General features: G+C 43.3%; 1 protein-coding gene across 3 annotated transcripts in view; it reads left to right on the forward strand.

Annotated features, from left to right (window-relative positions):
* Positions 1-22,301, forward strand: part of carhsp1 (calcium regulated heat stable protein 1) — a 41,807-nt gene that overhangs the window by 17,061 nt on the left and 2,445 nt on the right. For all 3 annotated transcript variants that reach the window (XM_060902474.1, XM_060902476.1, XM_060902475.1), the window contains 2 exons: positions 12,407-12,631; positions 20,356-20,478. In XM_060902474.1, coding sequence (XP_060758457.1) covers positions 12,407-12,631; positions 20,356-20,478 — 348 coding nt within the window. The remainder of the gene's footprint in view (positions 1-12,406; positions 12,632-20,355; positions 20,479-22,301) is intronic.

Consider the following 22,301-nt stretch of genomic DNA (forward strand, 5'->3'; position numbering starts at 1 on the left):
GAGCAACATCGCTCGGAACTTCACACCAAGCGTTAAAGCGCAAAGCGCTGGACAACCACGATGTAAAATGAGCAACGAGCTCACTGCAGTCCACAGCTGGGAGCGCAGGCATCGCCCACGGCCAACCAAGGCCTGGAGGGAACCGACACCCAAACTGGGTCCGGAGCTACACCACAACCGACGGACAAAACACTCAAACAAACATCAAACTACACAAACACACAAAAAAATAATAAATAAAATAAATTGAAAACGAAAGAAGGGCAGCACGGTGGTGTAGTGGTTAGCGCTGTCGCCTCCCAGCAAGAAGGTCCGGGTTCGAGCCCTGTGGCCGGCGAGGGCCTTTCTGTGCGGAGTTTGCATGTTCTCCCCGTGTCCGTGTGGGTTTCCTCCGGGTGCTCCGGTTTCCCCCACAGTCCAAAGACATGCAGGTTAGGTTAACTGGTGACTCTAAATTGAGCGTAGGTGTGAATGTGAGTGTGAATGGTTGTCTGTGTCTATGTGTCAGCCCTGTGATGACCTGGCGACTTGTCCAGGGTGAACCCTGCCTTTCACCCGTAGTCAGCTGGGATAGGCTCCAGCTTGCCTGCGACCCTGTAGAACAGGATAAAGCGGCTACAGATAATGAGATGAGGAAAGGAAAAAAAAAAGCTCTGGCAATTTACAAAATACTATTGACAAACTGTTTATTATTCTTCAAATATGACCACAAGGATGTTCTGAAAAAGGTCCATGACGACGAAAAGACACGATGTGATGAACAATTTGACTGCAATTTTACTTTATCAGCTGCTCAGTGCAGTTCCACTGGAAACCTGATTCACTTCAACAAGGTGAAGAAAAGAGCAGTTCGATGATGTCACAAATTGTAAATGCACCAAATTTGTGAGACGTGAAATTGTTTCTGACTCTGGTGCAGGCCTTGGAGGTTTATTTAGCGGCTGCCGTGCACTCAGTCTGGAGACGTTTCATTCCAAGCCAAAATAACACACAATAATTCAGGTGATTGATTGATTTGATTGGTGATTTAGTCCTGTTTGTCATTCAGAGGCTTTTTGATGGTTGGCAGAATGTCACAGAAATATTTCACCGATTTAAAAACGTGAGTTTTTGAGAATTTGTTTCAAACTTGCACATGGAAACTAAACCTAAAACCTCAAGTCATAGAGAAGCGACTTTCCCCTGAAATTTCTTGATGCAGTACACATGGTGTTTGGTGTTTTTTTTTTTTTTTTTTTTTTTACCCGTTTGCAAGAACGAGGTCACGATGAGCTCCTGTCACACTCGGACACAGAGGAAAGAGAAAAAAGCTGGACAATAACAGACTTGGAGCAGACTTTATCTCCTTTTTATGAACCTTTTATTCAGACCCTGACAGCAAAAAGTGAAAGTTAATTGGTGTGAATGATGTAATCTGAAGGGACAAAGGAGAAATTCTGACGCGGTGTCCTGGACTACGGTGTTGCCATGGCAATAAGGACCTTGGTGCCAGTTTTGTAGGTTATCTGGATCCGAGTGTAGGATCATGTGACATGGACATGAACAGGTGGAACTGATACTCAAGGAATTGTTCAAAATCATTCTGTAACTTTGATGATGAGTTTTTTTCCCCCGAAAGAAACAGCCACGGTTAAGTTCAGCTGATTTCATCGATTTGAACAGTCAGAAATGTGTATTTCACAGTTATTCCACGAACTCGAGTCTTGAACTTATGACCGAGTTGTCTATCATCCATGTACAATGAGATTAAGTGGAATAACTGTTTTATTCACTCCACATTCACTGTATTTTAAGAAACTGAGCATTATTTCCGCTGAGAATTTAAACAAACCGGCGAAATGACAGGAGCAATTTGTGAAGAATGCGCTAATAATTCTTGAAAAATAAAAAAGATACGTTCTGACCATCAAATACTTTTTTTCCATATTTTGTTGAGGTTTTTTTTTTTGTGGTTTTGTTTTCAAGTAGTTTTTATTTCATACTCGGTTGGTGTAACACGCTGCCATTTTGGTTTTTCTACTCTCGGTATACGAATTGATATCCTCGTATCTGATTAGAGTAGCCAATCAGAGCGCGCAATTGCTATCCAGTGAATGTGGATAGAATAATGAGATTCATTGTTGCATGATATACAGTGATGCTTGAAAGTTTGTGAACCCTTTAGAATTTTCTATATTTCTGCATAAATATGACCAAAAACATCATCAGATTTAGGACTTGTGTGAAAAAGTAGATAAAGAGAACCCAGTTAAACAAATGAGACAAAAATATTATACTTGGTCATTTATTTATTGAGGGGGCGGCACGGTGGTGTAGTGGTTAGCGCTGTCGCCTCACAGCAAGAAGGTTCTGGGTTCGAGCCCCGGGGCCGGCGAGGGCCTTTCTGTGTGGAGTTTGCATGTTCTCCCCGTGTCCGTGTGGGTTTCCTCCGGGTGCTCCGGTTTCCCCCACAGTCCAAAGACATGCAGGTTAGGTTAACTGGTGACTCTAAATTGAGCGTAGGTGTGAATGTGAGTGTGAATGGTTGTCTGTGTCTATGTGTCAGCCCTGTGATGACCTGGCGACTTGTCCAGGGTGTACCCCGCCTTTCACCCGTAGTCAGCTGGGATCGGCTCCAGCTTGCCTGCGACCCTGTAGAAGGATAAAGCGGCTAGAGATAATGAGATGAGATGATTTATTTATTGAGGAAAATGATCCAATATTACATATCTGTGAGTGGCAAAAGTATGTGAACCTTTGCTTTCAGTATCTGGTGTGACCCCCTTGTGCAGCAATAACTGCAACTAAATGTTTGCGGTAACTGTTGATCAGTCCTGCACACCGGCTTGGAGGAATTTTAGCCCGTTCCTCCGTACAGAACAGCTTCAACTCTGGGATGTTGGTGGGTTTCCTCACATGAACTGCTCGCTTCAGGTCCTTCCACAACATTTCCATTGGATTAAGGTCAGGACTTTGACTTGGCCATTCCAAAACATTCACTTTATTCTTCTTTAACCATTCTTTGGTAGAACGACTTGTGTGCTTAGGGTCGTTGTCTTGCTGCATGACTCACCTTCTCTTGAGATTCAGTTCATGGACAGATGTCCTGACATTTTCCTTTAGAATTCGCTGGTATAATTCAGAATTCATTGTTCCATCGATGATGGCAAGCCGTCCTGGCCCAGATGCAGTAAAACAGGCCCAAACCATGATACTACCACCACCATGTTTCACAGATGGGATAAGGTTCTTATGCTGGAATGCAGTGGTTTCCTTTCTCCAAACATAACGCTTCTCATTTAAACCAAAAAGTTCTATTTTGGTCTCATCCGCCCACAAAACATTTTTCCAATAGGCTTCTGGCTTGTCCACGTGATCTTTAGCAAACTGCAGACAAGCAGCAATGTTGTTTTTGGAGAGCAGTGGCTTTCTCCTTGCAACCCTGCCATGCACACCATTGTTGTTCAGTGTTCTCCTGATGGTGGACTCATGAACATTAACATTAGCCAGTGTGAGAGAGGCCTTCAGTTGCTTAGAAGTTACCTTGGGATCCTTTGTGACCTCGCCGACTATTACACACCTTGCTCTTGGAGTGATCTTTGTTGGTCGACCACTCCTGGGGAGGGTAACGATGATCTTGAATTTCCTCCATTTGTACACAATCTGTCGATTGATGGAGTCCAAACTCTTTAGAGATGGTTTTGTAACCTTTTCCAGCCTGATGAGCATCAACAACGCTTTTTCTGAGGTCCTCAGAAATCTCCTTTGTTCGTGCCATGATACACTTCCATGAACATATGTTGTGAAGATCAGACTTTGATAGATCCCTGTTCTTTAAATAAAACAGGGTGCCCACTCACACCTGATTGCCATCCCATTGATTGAAAACACCTGACTCTAATTTCACCTTCAAATTAACTGCTAATCCTAGAGGTTCACATACTTTTGCCACTCACAGATTTTCATATTCATTTTCCTCAATAAATAAATGACCAAGTATAATATTTTTGTCTCATTTGTTTAACTGGGTTCTCTTTATCTACTTTTAGGACTTGTGTGAAAATCTGATGGTGTTTTAGGTCATATTTATGCAGAAATATAGAAAATTCTAAAGGGTTCACAAACTTTCAAGCACCACTGTATTGTTATATTATTATCAAATGAAAAAAAAAGACTTTATTTCTCCAGTGGATCAAAATAAAATCTTTGGAAAAAAGAAATGAGCTGTCAAACATCAACCTGTTTGAGTGAATAAAGCTGTAAGAGTCAGATTTAAAGTCGTTTTCACGAGACGCCACAGTGAGCGAGGATGCTTCATTTGGCGAATATGATAAACATGAGATATATTCCTTTCTTTTCATCCTTTCCTGGTTGTGTCAGGTCTTGTGAGTCATTAACAGTGTTGGGCGAGTTACTCAGGAAGAGTAATTAGTAACTTTTACAAATTACTGCCTTTAAAAAGTAATCAAATTACTTTATTGATTACTCAGTACATTACTCATTACATTACTTTTGCTGCCCTGCTTCTAAAAAAGTGAAAGGTTTTGTTGTTTGCTGTCCAGATGTTAGCTGTGCTGGACACAAAGTTTATCTCTCGGAGTGTGGCCTTTAAATTAGATTCCGTCGGCGCATATTCTCTCTCGAGGTCGTCAGCAAGCATCTTTCTCTGTAGCAGCCTAGCTTTGCTCTTCGTGGGTATTTTCTCTGTAATGCGTCGAAATGTGGGCAAGTCAACAGTGGAAACGGGGAACATCTCATCTACGGTATAGAGGATGTGCAGTCACGTGACTCGTCCGTGTGTACTCCGCCATATTGGACGGCTTCAGGATTGTTTACCTTGCGCGAGCGTAATGGATCCAGGGAGTAATCCCCAAGAAAATTCGGAAAATACCCCATCTACATCGCGCGATAACTTGTCTAAGTTTGTTCAGCATCTTGAAGGTGACGTGAGGCAGCGTTACCTGGAAAAGTGTTCCAGGTTGGGGATTGCAGATCCATACAACTTGCCGCAATCCTTGTTCAGGGAAATTCGGAGCTGCGGTGCCGGCGATTTGCCCGATCTGGCCTACCACGACATTTACATTTTTCTTGTTAATCGTGAATCGTGTTACACTGGCAAAGTCCTCAAAGCTTACAAGAGCCTGGAAGCTTATAAATATTTTGTTGCGGGATGGGTATCCCAACTATACCTCTGGAAGGTTCCGAAGAAGAATGTCTACTTGATAACCTCACGGGTAAGTGGCATTAAGATGTTTATCATAAGGAGACTACGCAGGACGTTTTATCGTAAGAATGTTCGAAATCTAAACTCAGTTCCAGATAATGACAGGGTTGTAAATATGTATGTTTTTGTCTGAAAAAAAATCACAAATCACCGACTATGCAGTTATCATTCAATCCGAAAATCAACTGAACAGATGTACTAGGAGTATTGAATTAGAAGATTACACCTACGGGCGGCACGGTGGTGTAGTGGTTAGCACTGTCGCCTCACAGCAAGAAGGTCCTGGGTTCGAGCCCCGGGGCCGGCGAGGGCCTTTCTGTGTGGAGTTTGCATGTTCTCCCCGTGTCCGCGTGGGTTTCCTCCGGGTGCTCCGGTTTCCCCCACAGTCCAAAGACATGCAGGTTAGGTTAACTGGTGACTCTAAATTGACCGTAGGTGTGAATGTGAGTGTGAATGGTTGTCTGTGTCTATGTGTCAGCCCTGTGATGACCTGGCGACTTGTCCAGGGTGTACCCCGCCTTTCGCCCGTAGTCAGCTGGGATAGGCTCCAGCTTGCCTGCGACCCTGTAGAAGGATAAAGCGGCTAGAGATAATGAGATGAGATGAGATTACACCTACCTGATATTAAGTGTTCACTACAAATTCGGCTGGTAGAACTGGGGTAGGCGGCACGGTGGTGTAGTGGTTAGCGCTGTCGCCTCACAGCAAGAAGGTTCTGGGTTCAAGCACCGTGGCCGGCGAGGGCCTTTCTGTGTGGAGTTTGCATCTTCTCCCCGTGTCTGCGTGGGTTTCCTCCGGGTGCTCCGGTTTCCCCCACAGTCCAAAGACATGCAGGTTAGGTTAACTGGTGACTCTAAATTGAGCGTAGGTGTGAATGTGAGTGTGAATGGTTGTCTGTGTCTATGTGTCAGCCCTGTGATGACCTGGCGACTTGTCCAGGGTGTACCCCGCCTTTCGCCCGTAGTCAGCTGGGATAGGATCCAGCTTGCCTGCGACCCTGTAGAAGGATAAAGCGGCTAGAGATAATGAGATGAGAACTGGGGTACCAGTTTTCTCTTCGCACAGCGGACACCCATTTTGCGCGTCTCTCCTCGTCTGTGGGGAATCTATAAAATGACAGGCCCTCCTTTTGGCCCTGTCTATTGGTACAACCAAATGCTGAACAAGATATAACCATTCTCGAAAGATCTACTCCCACACACTTGATAATTAGAACGGGTTCGTCTAAGTTCTATGCGCGGCCATGCCGTCCAAGATGGCAGATAAACAAATATCACGTGACCTCGTGACGTCACGTGCACGCTCTCTATAGTCAGCGACGAGCTTATTCACATCTCTTCCACTGAGCTTCTCTCCACCACCGTTTTCTGTTCTGAAGTCCAGTTGTTGTTGTTTAGCCAGTGCGCGTGCATCTCTATCAGCACCTGTGGTGTTGTTTTTTTTTCCACAAGTTTCACACCGCTGTGTTTCCACGTCAGATGTTTCAGTAAACTCGAGGATGTAGCCTATTTTTCACAGTTGAAAGCATTTTGTTGCTCGACTGACAGAGTTTACAACAGACGACAATGTTCTTTGCATCTCTGGTTGTCACAAATTTTTAAAAAATTATAATAATTATGGCAGTATTTCCAACTTTGGAAAGCAAATTTTTCTTCCACTCGCACGAGCTCATCCTCCATCATTGTGTGTCTGACCTGCTGCGTATTCACATCACAGTAAGATATCTCGGACAAAATTCAAATCGTGTTCAGGTTATGAGTTGATACTTGGATCAGTAGCTGCAATATAATTACCATTTTAGAAACTGTCATCTGTTACATTACTCGTTCCTGTGGAAAGAATTCAAATTACAGTAACGTGTTACTGCCCAACTCTTGTCATTGAACATCAAAGATGGCACAGATCCGATACCCGGGATCAGTTTCAGTAAAAAAAATAAAAATAACCCCACTCCATAAGAAATGTATTTTTGGAACAGGAAATGTTTCCATCGAAAGAAACTCTCTGTCTGGATTGATTTGATTATCTTTGTAATAACGTCAAGCTCAGGACATCGGATCAGCGATGGCTCTGTATCGGCTAATGCTTGATGTTTCGGGATCGTTCCGTCTCCATTAAAAATCTCACAGCAACACTAAAACCAGAAGAAAAGAGATATTAGAATGAGTCATAAGTTTAATTCCAGCACCTGCATAAAAACATGAAAAAATGACTAGTTTTCAAGACGTTATTAACCTCCTGCACATTTGTTTACAATACAAGAGGAAGAACACTTAACCGTGTAATAACTTTGATGGGCTCTGGCTGTCACCGTCAAAGAGACGTTAATGAGACGTGCTGCACAGGGAGATAAAATCAGAGCAGGAAACAGAAAGGTCCGCCGGCGACTACTGGCGCCGATCCTGCTGGCTGTTATTCAGGGATGATAATAAAAATGGAAAAACAGGACTTGGGCATGGTGTTGATGTGGCGTCCAACTCTCAGAGGCTCGTTATTCACTCAGCGTTGTTCCTGACCTCTGCTTTCCGAATTCATTTCTGCTTTTACATATTTTTTCCAAAGAAGGTGGAGATGATCAGATCTGAGTGGACTGGAGCAGCTGTGGGGAAGACAAACACAGCTCATGTTGTCTGGGCTCGTGGTGGAGGCGTCCTCTCTCTGTTCACTGGCGCCGGGTTATCTCATCTCTGCTGTCACTTTGGAGATTTGAGATGGAACAGGATGGTGCTCAGGCTGTTGCTCTGGTGTGCTGTTCTGAGGCTGAAGGAGAACGCGCTCCAGAACTCACTGCAACTCGTAGAGGCTTCAATCTTTAAAAAAAAACAAAAACGTTTGATTTCTAAAGGTTTGAAAGCGTCCGGTCATCATCAGTAAGCAAGATAACACTGACGATGCAAAAAAATATGAATAATCGAAATGTTTTGCTCAGTCCTTGAAACAGTGTGAACATTCTCAGAGCTCGAGGTGAATTTGTCAGAGCAGAAGGTCATCACTCACCCCAAACACTGAGGCTGAGCTCTGAGTGATTGTCTCAGATGAAATCAATGTCCTCACAATGAAAAGTTCCTGGAAACAATGGTGATCAACATGTTTTGATGCTTTATCAGTTTCGCACAATGAAAGAATTCACCAGTTTGGGAGAGTATCGCGATTCAAGCGATCAGCAAGATGGATTCCATTGGCAGTTGTGGAAATTGTCGGATATCTGGACTCCCTCACTGGCAATGATGTGTAAAAAATGTTGACACACTGAGACACTGAACACACCTTTCCCTCTGCACGCACCAGAGGAGGGTCATGTCTTGCTACAGGATGTTGCTTACTCACTGTTCATGATCAATTGTTAAACAGAAATACATGAGTTTTTGAGGTGTTTGTGGCTCGGTGGTAAAGTTCTCAACTCCCATCTGGGACGTCAGTGGTTCAAACCTGCCCTGCTCCTTTTCTCGCCTGTGTTGCTGACCGTCAGGGCAAATAATACAAATGTCAAGCAGCTGTGTGCGGTTCAGTGGCTCAGCAGGTTGGTACTATGATGGAGTAATGGCGCTGATATTCAGGGTTTGGAGCTGGTGTGTAATGTTTGAGTTTCCCTTAATTATATAATTTGCAAGACTAAATGTTATATATATAAATAAAAGGGAAGTTTGCTGTCTAGAGCAGTGGCTCAGTGGGTTTGTGTTGTGTTGCTTAGAGTTCAAATCCCACAAACTGGGTTCAAACCTGCGTTTTGTTCTTGTCAAATATAGAAAACTTTAATATAGTAGTAACTACAAAAGTGGAGGAATATAGTGTCAGACAATACAGCCGACATGAGTAGTGCACCTTAATTACTATAGTCGTAATTAAAGTGTCGTAATATAGTACACTTTAAATTATGACTAAAGTGTACTATATTACGATACTTTTTAAATTACTACTATACTAATGAAAGCACACTCTATTATTATACTTTAAATTGACTACATTAGTGTACTTTCATTAGTATAGTAGTAATTAAAAAAGTGTAGTAGTCGAGTAATGAGCAAAATGTAATTATATTGTTAAATGTGTAAATAAGATGGCATAATGTCTCTCGTCTCGTCTCCATCCGCTTTTCCGGGGCCGGGTCGCGGAGGCAGCAGTCTGAGCATGGAAGCCCAAACTTCCCTCTCCGAAGACACCTCGGCCAGCTCGTCGGGAAGAACACCGAGGCGTTCCCAGGCCAGCTGAGAGACATAGTCCCTCCAGCGTGTAATATATATAAAAAACACAATGATGATGTAAAATGTAGTGATTATATTGTTAAAAAAAAAGCAAACGAAGTATAATAATTTTATATATATAAACAAGACAAAGCCCAGAGCAGTATAACCCCTGCTTTCACCTCTCCAGGAGCCCCAGGTGGGACCAACCGGACTTTCTCTTTCTTTCTTTCTCTCTGCCGGATGTTACAGTCCCACCTGGACACAGCACCTCCTGCACAGTGGGGGCCTGGAACCGGAGTTCGTACCTGAGACAAGTACAGACCTTTAACCCACTGAGCCATCGGAACTGACAGAGATCACTGCTTTTTTTAGGGGGTTTATCTTTCGCTTTACACCTCCAACTGCGTGAGAGAAATTCGAAACAAATAAACACACTGGACCAGAAGCAAAACCATCACCTGAGCCATGGATCCCAGCCCCATCCCCACACTTAACCCACTGAGCCATCAGAGCTGATAGAACACACTGCTTTTTTTAGGGGGTTTGTCCAACGCTTTACTCACCTGCTTCTGGCTTCAACATAAAGAGAGCAGAAGATGAAATTTGAACCTGAGCAGAACACACACACACACACCAGCCCACTGAGCCATCAGGAACTCATAGCAGTAGAGTGGGGTGGTTTTTTTTTGTTTTGTTGTTTTTAATTTATTATTATTATATTAAAGAGTTTTAGTCCACACGTACTTCAGCCAGAAGCTCAGGTAAAGGACAAAACTCCCAAGTTTGGGCTCCAACCACAAAGCTCACACAATACACACCCCACTCACTGAACTTCCTGTGGATCCAGTATAATTTTTTTTTTAGTGATTTACCGTTTAATTCAGGGTGGCACAGTGGTGTAGTGGTTAGCGCTGTCACCTCACAGCAAGAAGGTCTGGGTTCAAGCCCCGTGGCCGGCGAGGGCCTTTCTGTGCGGAGTTTGCATGTTGTCCGCGTGGGTTTCCTCCGGGTGCTCCGGTTTCCCCCAAAGACATGCAGGTTAGGTTAACTGGTGACTCTAAATTGAGCGTAGGTGTGAGTGTGAATGGTTGTTTGTGTCTATGTGTCAGCCCTGTGATGACCTGGCGACTTGTCCAGGGTGTACCCCGCCTTTCGCCCGTAGTCAGCTGGGATAGGCTCCAGTGACCCTGTAGAACAGGATAAAGCGGCTACAGATAATGAGATGAGATCTTTTAATTTACATCTGTGACACACAAGCACGAAATTCTTGCCTTTTCATTGCTGAAGGCCCAGACACACCACTCAGACTGTTCTCATCTCTCTCTCTCCTGTCCACTGAGGTTTATCATTTGCAATTTGTTGAAAAGAACAAGAAATTTGAATGAGTGGTTCAGAGTTTTGCACATGTTGCTTTGAAAATATTCATTTTCATTTGAAATAAACATCCGAAGAATCAAACAAGCAGGTTTTACAGTGAAATACAGAAATATTTCTGAAGTGTTTTGCGATCCTGGTGCTAATTTGTTGTTTGTTCTTTCAGAAGTCCTGCTGCTTTCACACTCGAATTTTCCACCTGGGAATAAGTGTGTTATCTTCTCGTACCTTATCGTTGCTATTGTAACAACTTGCTCAGGGCCGTGTACAGCACATGCTTCTCACAAACGGATTAAATACGTTACTCCTGAACAAAAGAGAACCTGCATTTTTTTTGAGAGTCTGGTGAAGAACGACTGTTTTTTGCTCCTCAGTGAGAACAGAAACCAACTTAATAGACGTCGCACAACGTTAAACATAACTAAAAATTGCTAAAAACGACGGTGCCGTTTGAGAAATGTTTCATTGTTGGCAGATCGCTGTGGCATATTAGAAATAAAACACTTTCCAAAAACATGCTGGAACAGGGTGGCATCAGTGACTGTGCTACATGACACCACTGCGTCACTGATTATTTTCTGATAATAGTATGCTCCCAAGTGGGTTATTCCGCATGTGTACATCATTTAAAAAAAGAAACGGGTTACATATCCTCCTCCTGATTGTGCTGAGGGAACAAAATGCTTGAACTTCACGTTCTAAAAAGTGGATGAGCTTCCATGTGATCAACAGATCACGCGGTTTGGAGGACGGTTTAATTCCACAGCAGTATTTGGTGGTGAGTGAACAGACGGTTTTTGTCAGAGCTGATGTTTTATTCCAGAGTTTGTTCCTTGACGAGTTGAGAAATGGTGCAAAGTGAGATTTTCCTTCATGATAAACTCCTGTTGTGCAGTTCAGGCTTTTCCAGAACACAGATCACTGGAAACAAAATTTAAGTCCATTATAAATTGTTTAGAGTAAACAACTCAAATTCTTCACATTTTTATTCCTGTAAAGAGACAACAAGAGTGTCATGGCTCCAGAATCGCAGTGAAAGGTTTTAGTAAATGTGTCCAGCAATTATTCTCATGTTTACTTTAAAGTTTATTTGAGTTCAGCTTGACAAGTTAGGCCCTGTCCATACGGCAACGGATTCAGGTGAATCCGATAAAAATTTTTATCATTTTGGCCTGGCGTCCACACGGCACTGGCGTTTTGGGTGCCCCAAAACGATATTTTTTGAGAACGGTTTCCAGAGTGGAAAAATCTGGCAACGGCGCCGTCGCGAAGTTGTCTGGATGAGTAGAACGGATTTGTTTACGATGACGTCACAACCACATGACTAGAACAAGCAGCACTCACTCATTCACGCTGGGTAGAAGAAGGGGTTTATGCGCATGCGTCCTGCTTCTTCTATTGTTCTGATGTCTCCAATGGGACCGTCTTACAGCGCACGTAGAGGTGTGGCATGTGTATTGCATCGTTGTACCTGATATTTTACTGATCCGTTGCCCATGTGGACGTGATATTTTTTTTACCCGCTAAAAAAAAACATCTCGTTGCCATTGTCGTGTGGATGTAGCCTCAATCTCTCACCCTGTATCATGTTCTCTGACGGAGTGACACTGCAGTCAGACTGATCCGTTTGTTCTTCTCCCCACAGTTCGTCGTGTTTGTTGGCAGAGCCGCAGCGTCCTGCACACACCATGTCCTCATCCCCGGTGCGAGGGGCTCCGTCCACAACCCCTCCGCTGTCTCCGACTTCTCCTGTCTCACCAAGCTCCCTGCGTCTGCCCCCGTGCCACCAGAGACCCCGCTCACCCTCACCCATGAGGGGGTACCTGATCCCGAGCCCGCTGCCCACCCGCCGCAACCGTACCATCTCTGCGTGAGTACACGACTGAACTGTGCTTCTTGAATCACAAGGCTCATGTAGCTCACAAAAAAGGGAAGGTTATAGTGACCAGTTTTGTGCTGAATGCACCCAGTGGTGTCTCCTGGATCTGGCTTGTGAAGGAGTTCAATGTCTCAGACTCACTGTTTCTGACACACCGTCATCTAAACATGGACAGAAGGACAAAGTGTGGGCTTGTGGAACAGTGATTAATCCCTGCTCACGATAGGAACGAGTGTTAGATGAGACATTTTGTTCTATGCCTATTGAATCTTTTACATCAAATGTTTTGCCTTTTTCCATCAAACCAAGCATTTTTCAGCAGCCTTTAATAATACGTTAACTAGACAGGGACACTCTAACGAGTGCAAACCCCGCCTTTTCCCTATTAAAATACATTGGGCGAAAATTTCGAAGTTCTGCCATGACCTTGACCTTTGACCTCCAAAATTTAATGGTTTCCTTCCTGGGTGATTGGCAACACGTACAAAATTTGGTCCAAATCGATCCATTGGTTCTTGAGATATCTTGCAGACACACAGACAGACAGACAGACAGACAGATACACACACACACACAGACTGACGCAGGTGAAAATAATAACCCCTCCGACTACTGTCAGCGGGGTTAATTATTAAATGTAGGTCACTGATGTTCGATCACGTCTGACAGGATTATAGTTGTATAAGTTGAACATAGATTGATGAATTTTATTTTTCACTTTCATGAACTCATCCATGTTCTCCACCGACTCAGAGCGAAAGCAAGGACACACTGCTTCACGAACAGTTAAACACAAATCAGACTGAGGTGAGGGAACGGGGCTTCCAGGAAAGGTTGGCAGGTCGCTTTCTTCTCAGGTCAGGGGCGTGGCTTAAAGTCTGAAGCGTTTCAGGTGATGATATCCTTCCCGTCCATTCAAGGACATGGAAAGCAGGCTTCCTGATTTTCAGGATTCCTTTAACTGCTAAAATACCATGAACAAAGTCCATCATGTGCACGTTGCTGAAAATTCCAGCACCTCCAAACGTCAAACCTCTTTCGTCCTGACGTTACTGATGAGACATTTAAAAAAAAAAAATCACCTTGATGAAATCTGAAACTATTTTACTGAAGGCATGATGAGGTCAAAATTTCATACAAATCGTCACCCCATGTCGTCCTCCTCGTTTGTGCTGCATCTGTCCTTTAAACACTGTTTATTCAGGTACGGTGTTTATAAAATAGTTTCAGACTGAGAACACAGGTGCAACTTCTCAAAAAGTGGTGATTCTTCCAGCACGTTTCATGTTTTCCTGTTTTAACTGGAGAGTTTGTGACGGCTGCTGGGGACGCAAACTTTTAGCATCGAAGAGGACCCGAGAACTCACTGGACAACAGGATTATTTATGTTTATGATAAATGTTAATGTTTTAATGATAGTTTAAGACATCAGTATCTGTGAAGACAGACTAGAGTTGAAGTTTAGAGGGAGATTTTAAATATATCAGAAAAAAAAAATCAATGGAAGTAAAAAGTAAAGCAGTAGAAAAGACCCAAGCGGAACCAATTCGCCTGAACGCCACCCCGAGCGTTTTCAGCGTGGGACAGTGTCTCACGTGAGGAAGGTCACCCGGCCGAGATTTACTGCTGCACCGCCGTCAGTCAGAGCTGGTGCTGCTGGAAAAACCCCGTTAGCATGTTAGCAGTGTTTGTTTTATTCAAGAATAAAACCGGACAAGACTGAAAACATCCGAAGAGTCGGCTGGTAAGATGGGAAATTCTCTGAATTAGGAGTAAAACATCGGTGTTTAAGTAAAAAACAAACAAAATCACACCCCTGATGAGTGGGATGCAGGGAACAGTGTTAATGTTTGTATTTTAACTCGCAGAGTGCATGATGAATGTTGGATCAAAACCCTGGCAAAAATATGGACTCTCTCCCTTTGGAGGAAATTCATTCAGCTTTGTCACCACCACCAATTCTTCTTCTTCTGGCTGCTCCTGATTAGGGGTCGCCACAGCGGATCTTTCGTCTCCATTGCTCCCTGTCTTCTGCATCCTTCTCTACCACACCTACCACTTTCATGTCCTCTCTCACCACATCCATGTATCTCCTCTTTGGCCTTCCTCGTTTTCGTTTGCCTGGCAGCTCCATCCTCAACATTCTCCTTCCAACATGCTCTGCATCTCTTCTCAGGATGTGCCCATACCATCTCAGTCTCATCTCTCTTAGCTTCATTCCCAAGCTCTCCACATGTGCTGTCCCTCTGATGTGCTCGTTCCTTATCCTGTCCAACCTCATCACTTTCATCGCAAACCTTAACATCCTCAACTCCGCCACCTCCAACTTTGCCTCCTGTCTCTTCGTTAAGGGTACGGTCTCCAATCCATACATCACAGCTGGTCTCACTACTGTCTTATACATCTCACCTTTCACTTCTGCTGGGACTTTCCTATCACAAATGACTCCCGAACTCCTTCTCCAACTGCTCCACCCTGCCTGCACTCTCTCTCTCACCTCACTATCGCAGCCCCCATTTTCCTGCACAGTTGACGCCAGATACTTGAATTCACCAACTTTCTTTACGTCTACTCCTTGCATCTTCACTACACTCTCATCCCCATTCTCATTGATGCACATGTATTCTGTTTTGCTACTGCTCACCTTCATTCCTCTTCGTTCCAATGCATCCCACCATCTCTCCAAACCCAACTCAACCTCCTTTCTACTTTCACCACATATCACAATATCATCCGCAAACATCATGTTCCATGGTGACTCTTGCCTCACTTCGTCCGTCAATCTATCCATCACTATGGCAAACAAAAAAGGACTCAAAGCAGATCCTTGATGGAGTCCCACCTTCACCTTGAACCATTCAGTTGTTCCACCACCACCGCTAATAATAATAATAATAATAATAATTCACAGATATAAGACTTCTTGTTTAACAGCTGAACATTGTGGCTTTGGAAAACACATCTTACACAAATTAAATTATTGGCCTGATGAAGTCGAGAAAAAAGCCCGCAATCATCAACCTCAAATATTATTAACAACAACAACAGTGAGTGCTTTGTTGCACCTCCCTCCTCTGATTTTTCTTTGAATGCTTGAATTCTTTGAGGTGTGGACTCGACTCATGAAAAACCACCATCATCTTCAATCAGGTTCCAACTTTCTCATCTTGCAGCTGACGGATCAGATTCGCAAAACAGAGCTTTGTCATGGACTCTCCTTCTCAATTTCCACCAGATTGCGATCTGGACTGTTTGCTGGCCGTGTCCACCTTTCCTGAAGAGAAGTTTTCAAACTCTTTGCTTTGTCGCAGCATCATCATCGTCCTGAAAAATGACTTCATCACCACCAAACCTACTTTCTACTGATGGAATGAGCAAAGCGTTAAATTTCAGTGTTGACCTGAGCATTCACTGTCCAGGTAACGACTCCCATCTCATCAGCGATTGGAGAAATTTGCTTGTTCTCTGACGGAAGTTCCAGCATCGTCTCTTCAGCTGAGGCAGGTTCCTGATCCGTCACTGAACATCTCGGTCATCCACAGTCCACTCCGGCTTCTCGTTAGGGTTTTCATTTGGCGTTTGTCTCGAAATCCCGTTTCCTTCAGCTGATTTGTTCCAGTTCAATGACTATCAGATGTTTGACTCCCGTTTCTGCCCTTTTGTTCTTCGATTGTCTTGTTGTGCATTTTCTATTTTCAAGCCCGACTGTTTTGAGTTTTCTGTCCTGACACTTTGATGGTTTCCTTTTACAGCCTTCCTGTTTTGTTTGTACTTTCTAAATTTTAGACACGGCTGACTGGGAACAATCAACGTCTTTCGCCCGACTCCGTGTTGAATTACCTTATTGAAGGCGTTTTAATCCTTTCCATTGTGAAAACTGACAGCTCTGTCTGCCGTTGGGGCCATGTTTCCTTTCAATCAGCCTGGTGTAACGACTCGTTAAAGGGAACCCACAGCGGAAAATAAACATGGCCGAGAAACGCGACACATTTTGCACAAATCCATTTTGATTCTGCTGTATTGTCACACTGTGTCGCATACAGCAGTGCTTTCAAAACCTTTTGTATTCCTGCTTGTGACAACCGAGCGACGTAAACGACTTGTGAAACGGTGGCTACACAACCTGGGAACAGCTCACGCTTCAGAAACACTCTTGGGAGAAATTGTTGTTTGCGAAGACCATTTTGAGCCTGTTCACTTTTTGAAAGGAATCCCTTGGGCTACGCAGGTCGCGTTTGACTCAAACCTGATGCTGTAACAACAATATTCCGACATCAACGGGAAAGGGATTCGGACCATGCATCCAAATCAGCGAGAAAGGTATCACAATTTATTATTCACGTGTCATGTTTGTTAAATCTAAAGAATTTGTGACTTCACTCTTGGTCAAAAAAACTGCCTTGCTTTAAAATAAAACAAGACGAAAACATTGAGTCGCTCTCAAGCTTTCAGCGTCAAGTGAATTAATATACTACCGTACATTTCGGCACTGCTGAAAAATGGCCCTCCTGATAAATGTAAAAAATAAGCACTGGATAAAAACACATCTCTCGTATGGAAATAAAAGATACAAATTTCAGTGGTCAGGTATTTGTGAAACACTGCCTTGCACTTGCAACCGGGTTCCTGACTGTCACAAAAGCCCTCAAACATCAGATGGAGGCTTTACCATTCTCTCTTCAGTCTGGAGCTTCGCTCCGCTCTAAACTCACGCTTGGCTTCGAGTGGTCACGACCTGAAACTACTGTGGTACACTGCGCGTCTATACCCGTGTTCACACACACGCGATAAATAAAATAAATAGGTCTTCATTTTTTTGGACATAAACACACAGAGCATCTTGATATAATCAGCTGCTTCCTGATTTGAGCTCTCCATCTGGTGCTGGCCCTCTCACACAGGCTGCGAGTCCATTTGCAGTGCAGGCTCGTGTGCGAGATGTACGTTTCCAACCTGGGTTTATCTGGGAAACAGTTCAGTGGCCGTACCTGTATTACACTGCAGAGTTGTTGTGTGCTCTTCACAACTACTACAGTGGTGCTTGAAAGTTTGTGAACCCTTTAGAATTTATATTTCTGCATAAATATGACCTAAAACATCATCGGATTTTCACACAAGTCCTAAAAGTAGATAAAGAGAACCCAGTTAAACAAATGACACAAAAATATTATACTTGGTCATTTATTTATTGAAGAAAATGATCCAATATTACATATCTGTGAGTGGCAAAAGTATGTGAACCTTTGCTTTCAGTATCTGGTGTGACCCCCTTGTGCAGCAATAACTGCAACTAAACGTTTGCGGTAACTGTTGATCAGTCCTGCACACCGGCTTGGAGGAATTTTAGCCCGTTCCTCCGTACAGAACAGCTTCAACTCTGGGATGTTGGTGGGTTTCCTCACATGAACCGCTCGCTTCAGGTCCTTCCACAACATTTCCATTGGATTAAGGTCAGGACTTTGACTTGGCCATTCCAAAACATTCACTTTATTCTTCTTTAACCATTCTTTGGTAGAACGACTTGTGTGCTTAGGGTCGTTGTCTTGCTGCATGACCCACCTTCTCTTGAGATTCAGTTCATGGACAGATGTCCTGACATTTTCCTTTAGAATTCGCTGGTATAATTCAGAATTCATTGTTCCATCAATGATGGCAAGCCGTCCTGGCCCAGATGCAGCAAAACAGGCCCAAACCATGATACTACCACCACCATGTTTCACAGATGGGATAAGGTTCTTATGCTGGAATGCAGTGTTTTCCTTTCTCCAAACATAACGCTTCTCATTTAAACCAAAAAGTTTTATTTTGGTCTCATCCGTCCACAAAACATTTATCCAATAGCCTTCTGGCTTGTCCACATGATCTTTAGCAGACTGTAGATGAGCAGCAATGTTCTTTTTGGAGAGCAGTGGCTTTCTCCTTGCAACCCTGCCATGCACACCATTGTTGTTCAGTGTTCTCCTGATGGTGGACTCATGAACATTAACATTAGCCAATGTGAGAGAGGCCTTCAGTTGCTTAGAAGTTACCCTGGGGTCCTTTGTGACCTCGCCGACTATTACACGCCTTGCTCTTGGAGTGATCTTTGTTGGTCGCCCACTCCTGGGGAGGGTAACAATGGTCTTGAGTTTCCTCCATTTGTACACAGTCTGTCTGTCTGTGGATTGGTGGAGTCCAAACTCTTTAGAGATGGTTTTGTAATGTTTCCCAGCCTGATGAGCATCAGTAACACTTTTTCTGAGGTCCTCAGAAATTTCCTTTGTTCGTACCATGATGCACTTCCACAAACATGTGTTGTGAAGATCAGACTTTGATAGATCCCTGTTCTTTAAATAAAACAGGGTGCCCACTCACACCTGATTTTCATCCCATTGATTGAAAACACCTGACTCTAATTTCACCTTCACATTAACTGCTCATCCTAGAGGTTCACATACTTTTGCCACTCACAGATATGTAATATTGGATCATTTTCCTCAATAAATAAATGACCAAGTATAATATTTTTGTCTCATTTGTTTAACTGGGTTCTCTTTATCTACCTTTAGGACTTGTGTGAAAATCTGATGATGTTTTTGGTCATATTTATGCAGAAATATAGAAAATTCTAAAGGGTTCACAAACTTTCAAGCACCACTGTACATTTGTATCAGTTTGCTGCTCGGCACTTTCCACATCAGCACCAGATGGCCGCCGAGCCCTTTTCCCCCCGACTTCACGCTTAGAAAGCAGCACTGATTTCATCCCGAGGATCGTCTGATGATTCGCTGCTGAAATCATTCCCCAGGCGTAGATCGTCCTTTTTTCTGAGGTTCACACAAATATCTGATTTCTCCACCATCAATACTTTGTTGAAGATGACACATTTTTTTTTTTATCATCTAAATAAATCCAGGCTCACAAGTCACATTTCCATCGGTGACACCTTTCCGGTACCTGGCTATCAACGACTTGACGTCACGTCCTGGGCGCCATATTGGTTGCCCATATGCAATCGAACTTGACCTTCTTCTGGACCTTTCAGCAGGACCTTAAAGCTATTTCTGATCATTCACTCATTATTCAGAAGATGTATATGATTTTCAGTCGGGCATTAATCAGGTGGCTGCAGTTATGTGCATTATAATAAGTCTTCTCTGGACATCGATCATGGTTCAGTGGAACCTTTTAAGGTCTTCCAGCACTCTATTAACTGCACACTAATTTGCATATTTAGATTTTGTTCAGGTTTTAGTTTCAGAAATGCAAACTATATGGTGATTCTATAATTATTTCCTTGAGTTGATCAGGATAAATAGCCATGAATTACAACAGTTTAATTTTTTTTTTCCAAGCCAGAACGTTCAGCTGTTAAACAAAAATGCTTGCGTTTTTATATCTTTCAATGTCAATTACTAAGCAGTGAATTTTATTTCCAAGTCCAGTTTAGAATTTTTCTTCAGGTGGATGAATAAAAATAGTTTAAGTGAGGAACCTGCACAAAAGGAGTGACGATTTGACTGTGTCCTGAAACTAAACTGTGAAAAATGAAGATTTATTCTGATTTGTCTGATGAAACTGTTGTAAATAATTCCGCTCCCTTGAGCTTGGGCTTGATCGACAGAACATGTTTTACTGAATCGTCTCCATTCAAGCTCACAACTCCACAAGCTGTTCTGTACCGTTTGTCATTTTCTTGTTCAGCTTTATCATTGGAGCATTTTGTCCTCCGACAGGACGGCGAGGGCAGCTGAGGGTCCCGTCTTCACCGGGGTCTGCAAGTGCTTCTCCCGCTCCAAAGGTCACGGCTTCATCACGCCGTCCGAGGGAGGTGCTGACATCTTCGTACACATCTCGGAGTGAGTGAGATGAAGCAGTCCTTCGTTTAACCACACACACACACACACACGCCACGACTGTCTAATTAAATCTGACCCTTGAAAACATTCCAACACCAAGTAATAGACTTACAGCAGTGCAATGTGTAAAATCAAATTCATTTTTACCTTCAGTCAGGTATTAAAGATAAAACACAAGCTAAAGGCTACAATCATAGCATGTTGAAATCAGACCTGTGTGTGTGTGTGTACGTGTATAATTACATGCTTGTGAACGTAGTAGAACAAAGCAGATGCCCAGGTGGAAAAGATGCTCAGGACTGACTGTGTGAGTTTTTCTTTTATGGCTTGTGGTTTTTTTTTTTTTGCTTGAGAGAAAAACCAGACCAGTAAAGAACGAAAGAACTGTGGGGGGGGAAATGGAGTGAGCTCTCGCTATCAAAAGGTCACCCTTACGGAGAAGCGCCCACATCATCCCATTGTGCACATCTGTGTTGGTGTGATCAGAATGGTCTGCCTTGAGAGTGGAAACGCAGATGAGAAGTGGAGGACGTGTGATTTCCTGACCTGTTTTTCCTCACCGTGTGAAGAGAAAATAGAGTCGTCTGATGCAGAAAGAGAAAAGAACAGACGTGGAGTTAGTTGTTTTGTGAAATCCTTCAAACAGAATGAGGACTGAAAAACAAGTGATGTGGGTCTTTTTACATTTTTGACAGAATTCCAGAAGTCGTGAGCGAGTATGTTCTACAACCCCGATTCCAAAAAAGTTGGGACAAAGTACAAATTGTAAATAACGGAATGCAATAATTTACAAATCTCAAAAACTGATATTGTATTCACAATAGAACATAGACAACATATCAAATGTCGAAAGTGAGACATTTTGAAATTTCATGCCAAATATTGGCTCATTTGAAATTTCATGACAGCAACACATCTCAAAAAAGTTGGGACAGGGGCAATAAGAGACTGGAAAAGTTAAAGGTACAAAAAAGGAACAGCTGGAGGACCAAATTGCAACTCATTAGGTCAATTGGCAATAGGTCATTAACATGACTGGGTATAAAAAGAGCATCTTGGAGTGGCAGCGGCTCTCAGAAGTAAAGATGGGAAGAGGATCACCAATCCCCCTAATTCTGCACCGACAAATAGTGGAGCAATATCAGAAAGGAGTTCGACAGTGTAAAATTGCAAAGACTTTGAACATATCATCTGCAGTGCATATCATCATCAAAAGATTCAGAGAATGTGGAAGAATCTGTGCGTAAGGGTCAAGGCCGGAAAACCATACTGGGTGCCCGTGATCTTCGGGCCCTTAGACGGCACTGCATCACATACAGGCATGCTTCTGTATTGGAAATCACAAAATGGGCTCAGGGATATTTCCAGAGAACATTATCTGTGAACACAATTCACCGTGCCATCCGCCGTTGCCAGCTAAAACTCTATAGTTCAAAGAAGAAGCCGTATCTAAACATGATCCAGAAGCGCAGACGTCTTCTCTGGGCCAAGGCTCATTTAAAATGGACTGTGGCAAAGTGGAAAACTGTTCTGTGGTCAGACGAATCAAAATTTGAAGTTCTTTATGGAAATCAGGGACGCCGTGTCATTCGGACTAAAGAGGAGAAGGACGACCCGAGTTGTTATCAGCGCTCAGTTCAGAAGCCTGCATCTCTGATGGTATGGGGTTGCATTAGTGCGTGTGGCATGGGCAGCTTACACATCTGGAAAGACACCATCAATGCTGAAAGGTATATCCAGGTTCTAGAGCAACATATGCTCCCATCCAGACGACGTCTCTTTCAGGGAAGACCTTGCATTTTCCAACATGACAATGCCAAACC

Source organism: Neoarius graeffei, chromosome 20 (assembly GCF_027579695.1).
Source record: "Neoarius graeffei isolate fNeoGra1 chromosome 20, fNeoGra1.pri, whole genome shotgun sequence".
NCBI lineage: Eukaryota > Metazoa > Chordata > Actinopteri > Siluriformes > Ariidae > Neoarius > Neoarius graeffei.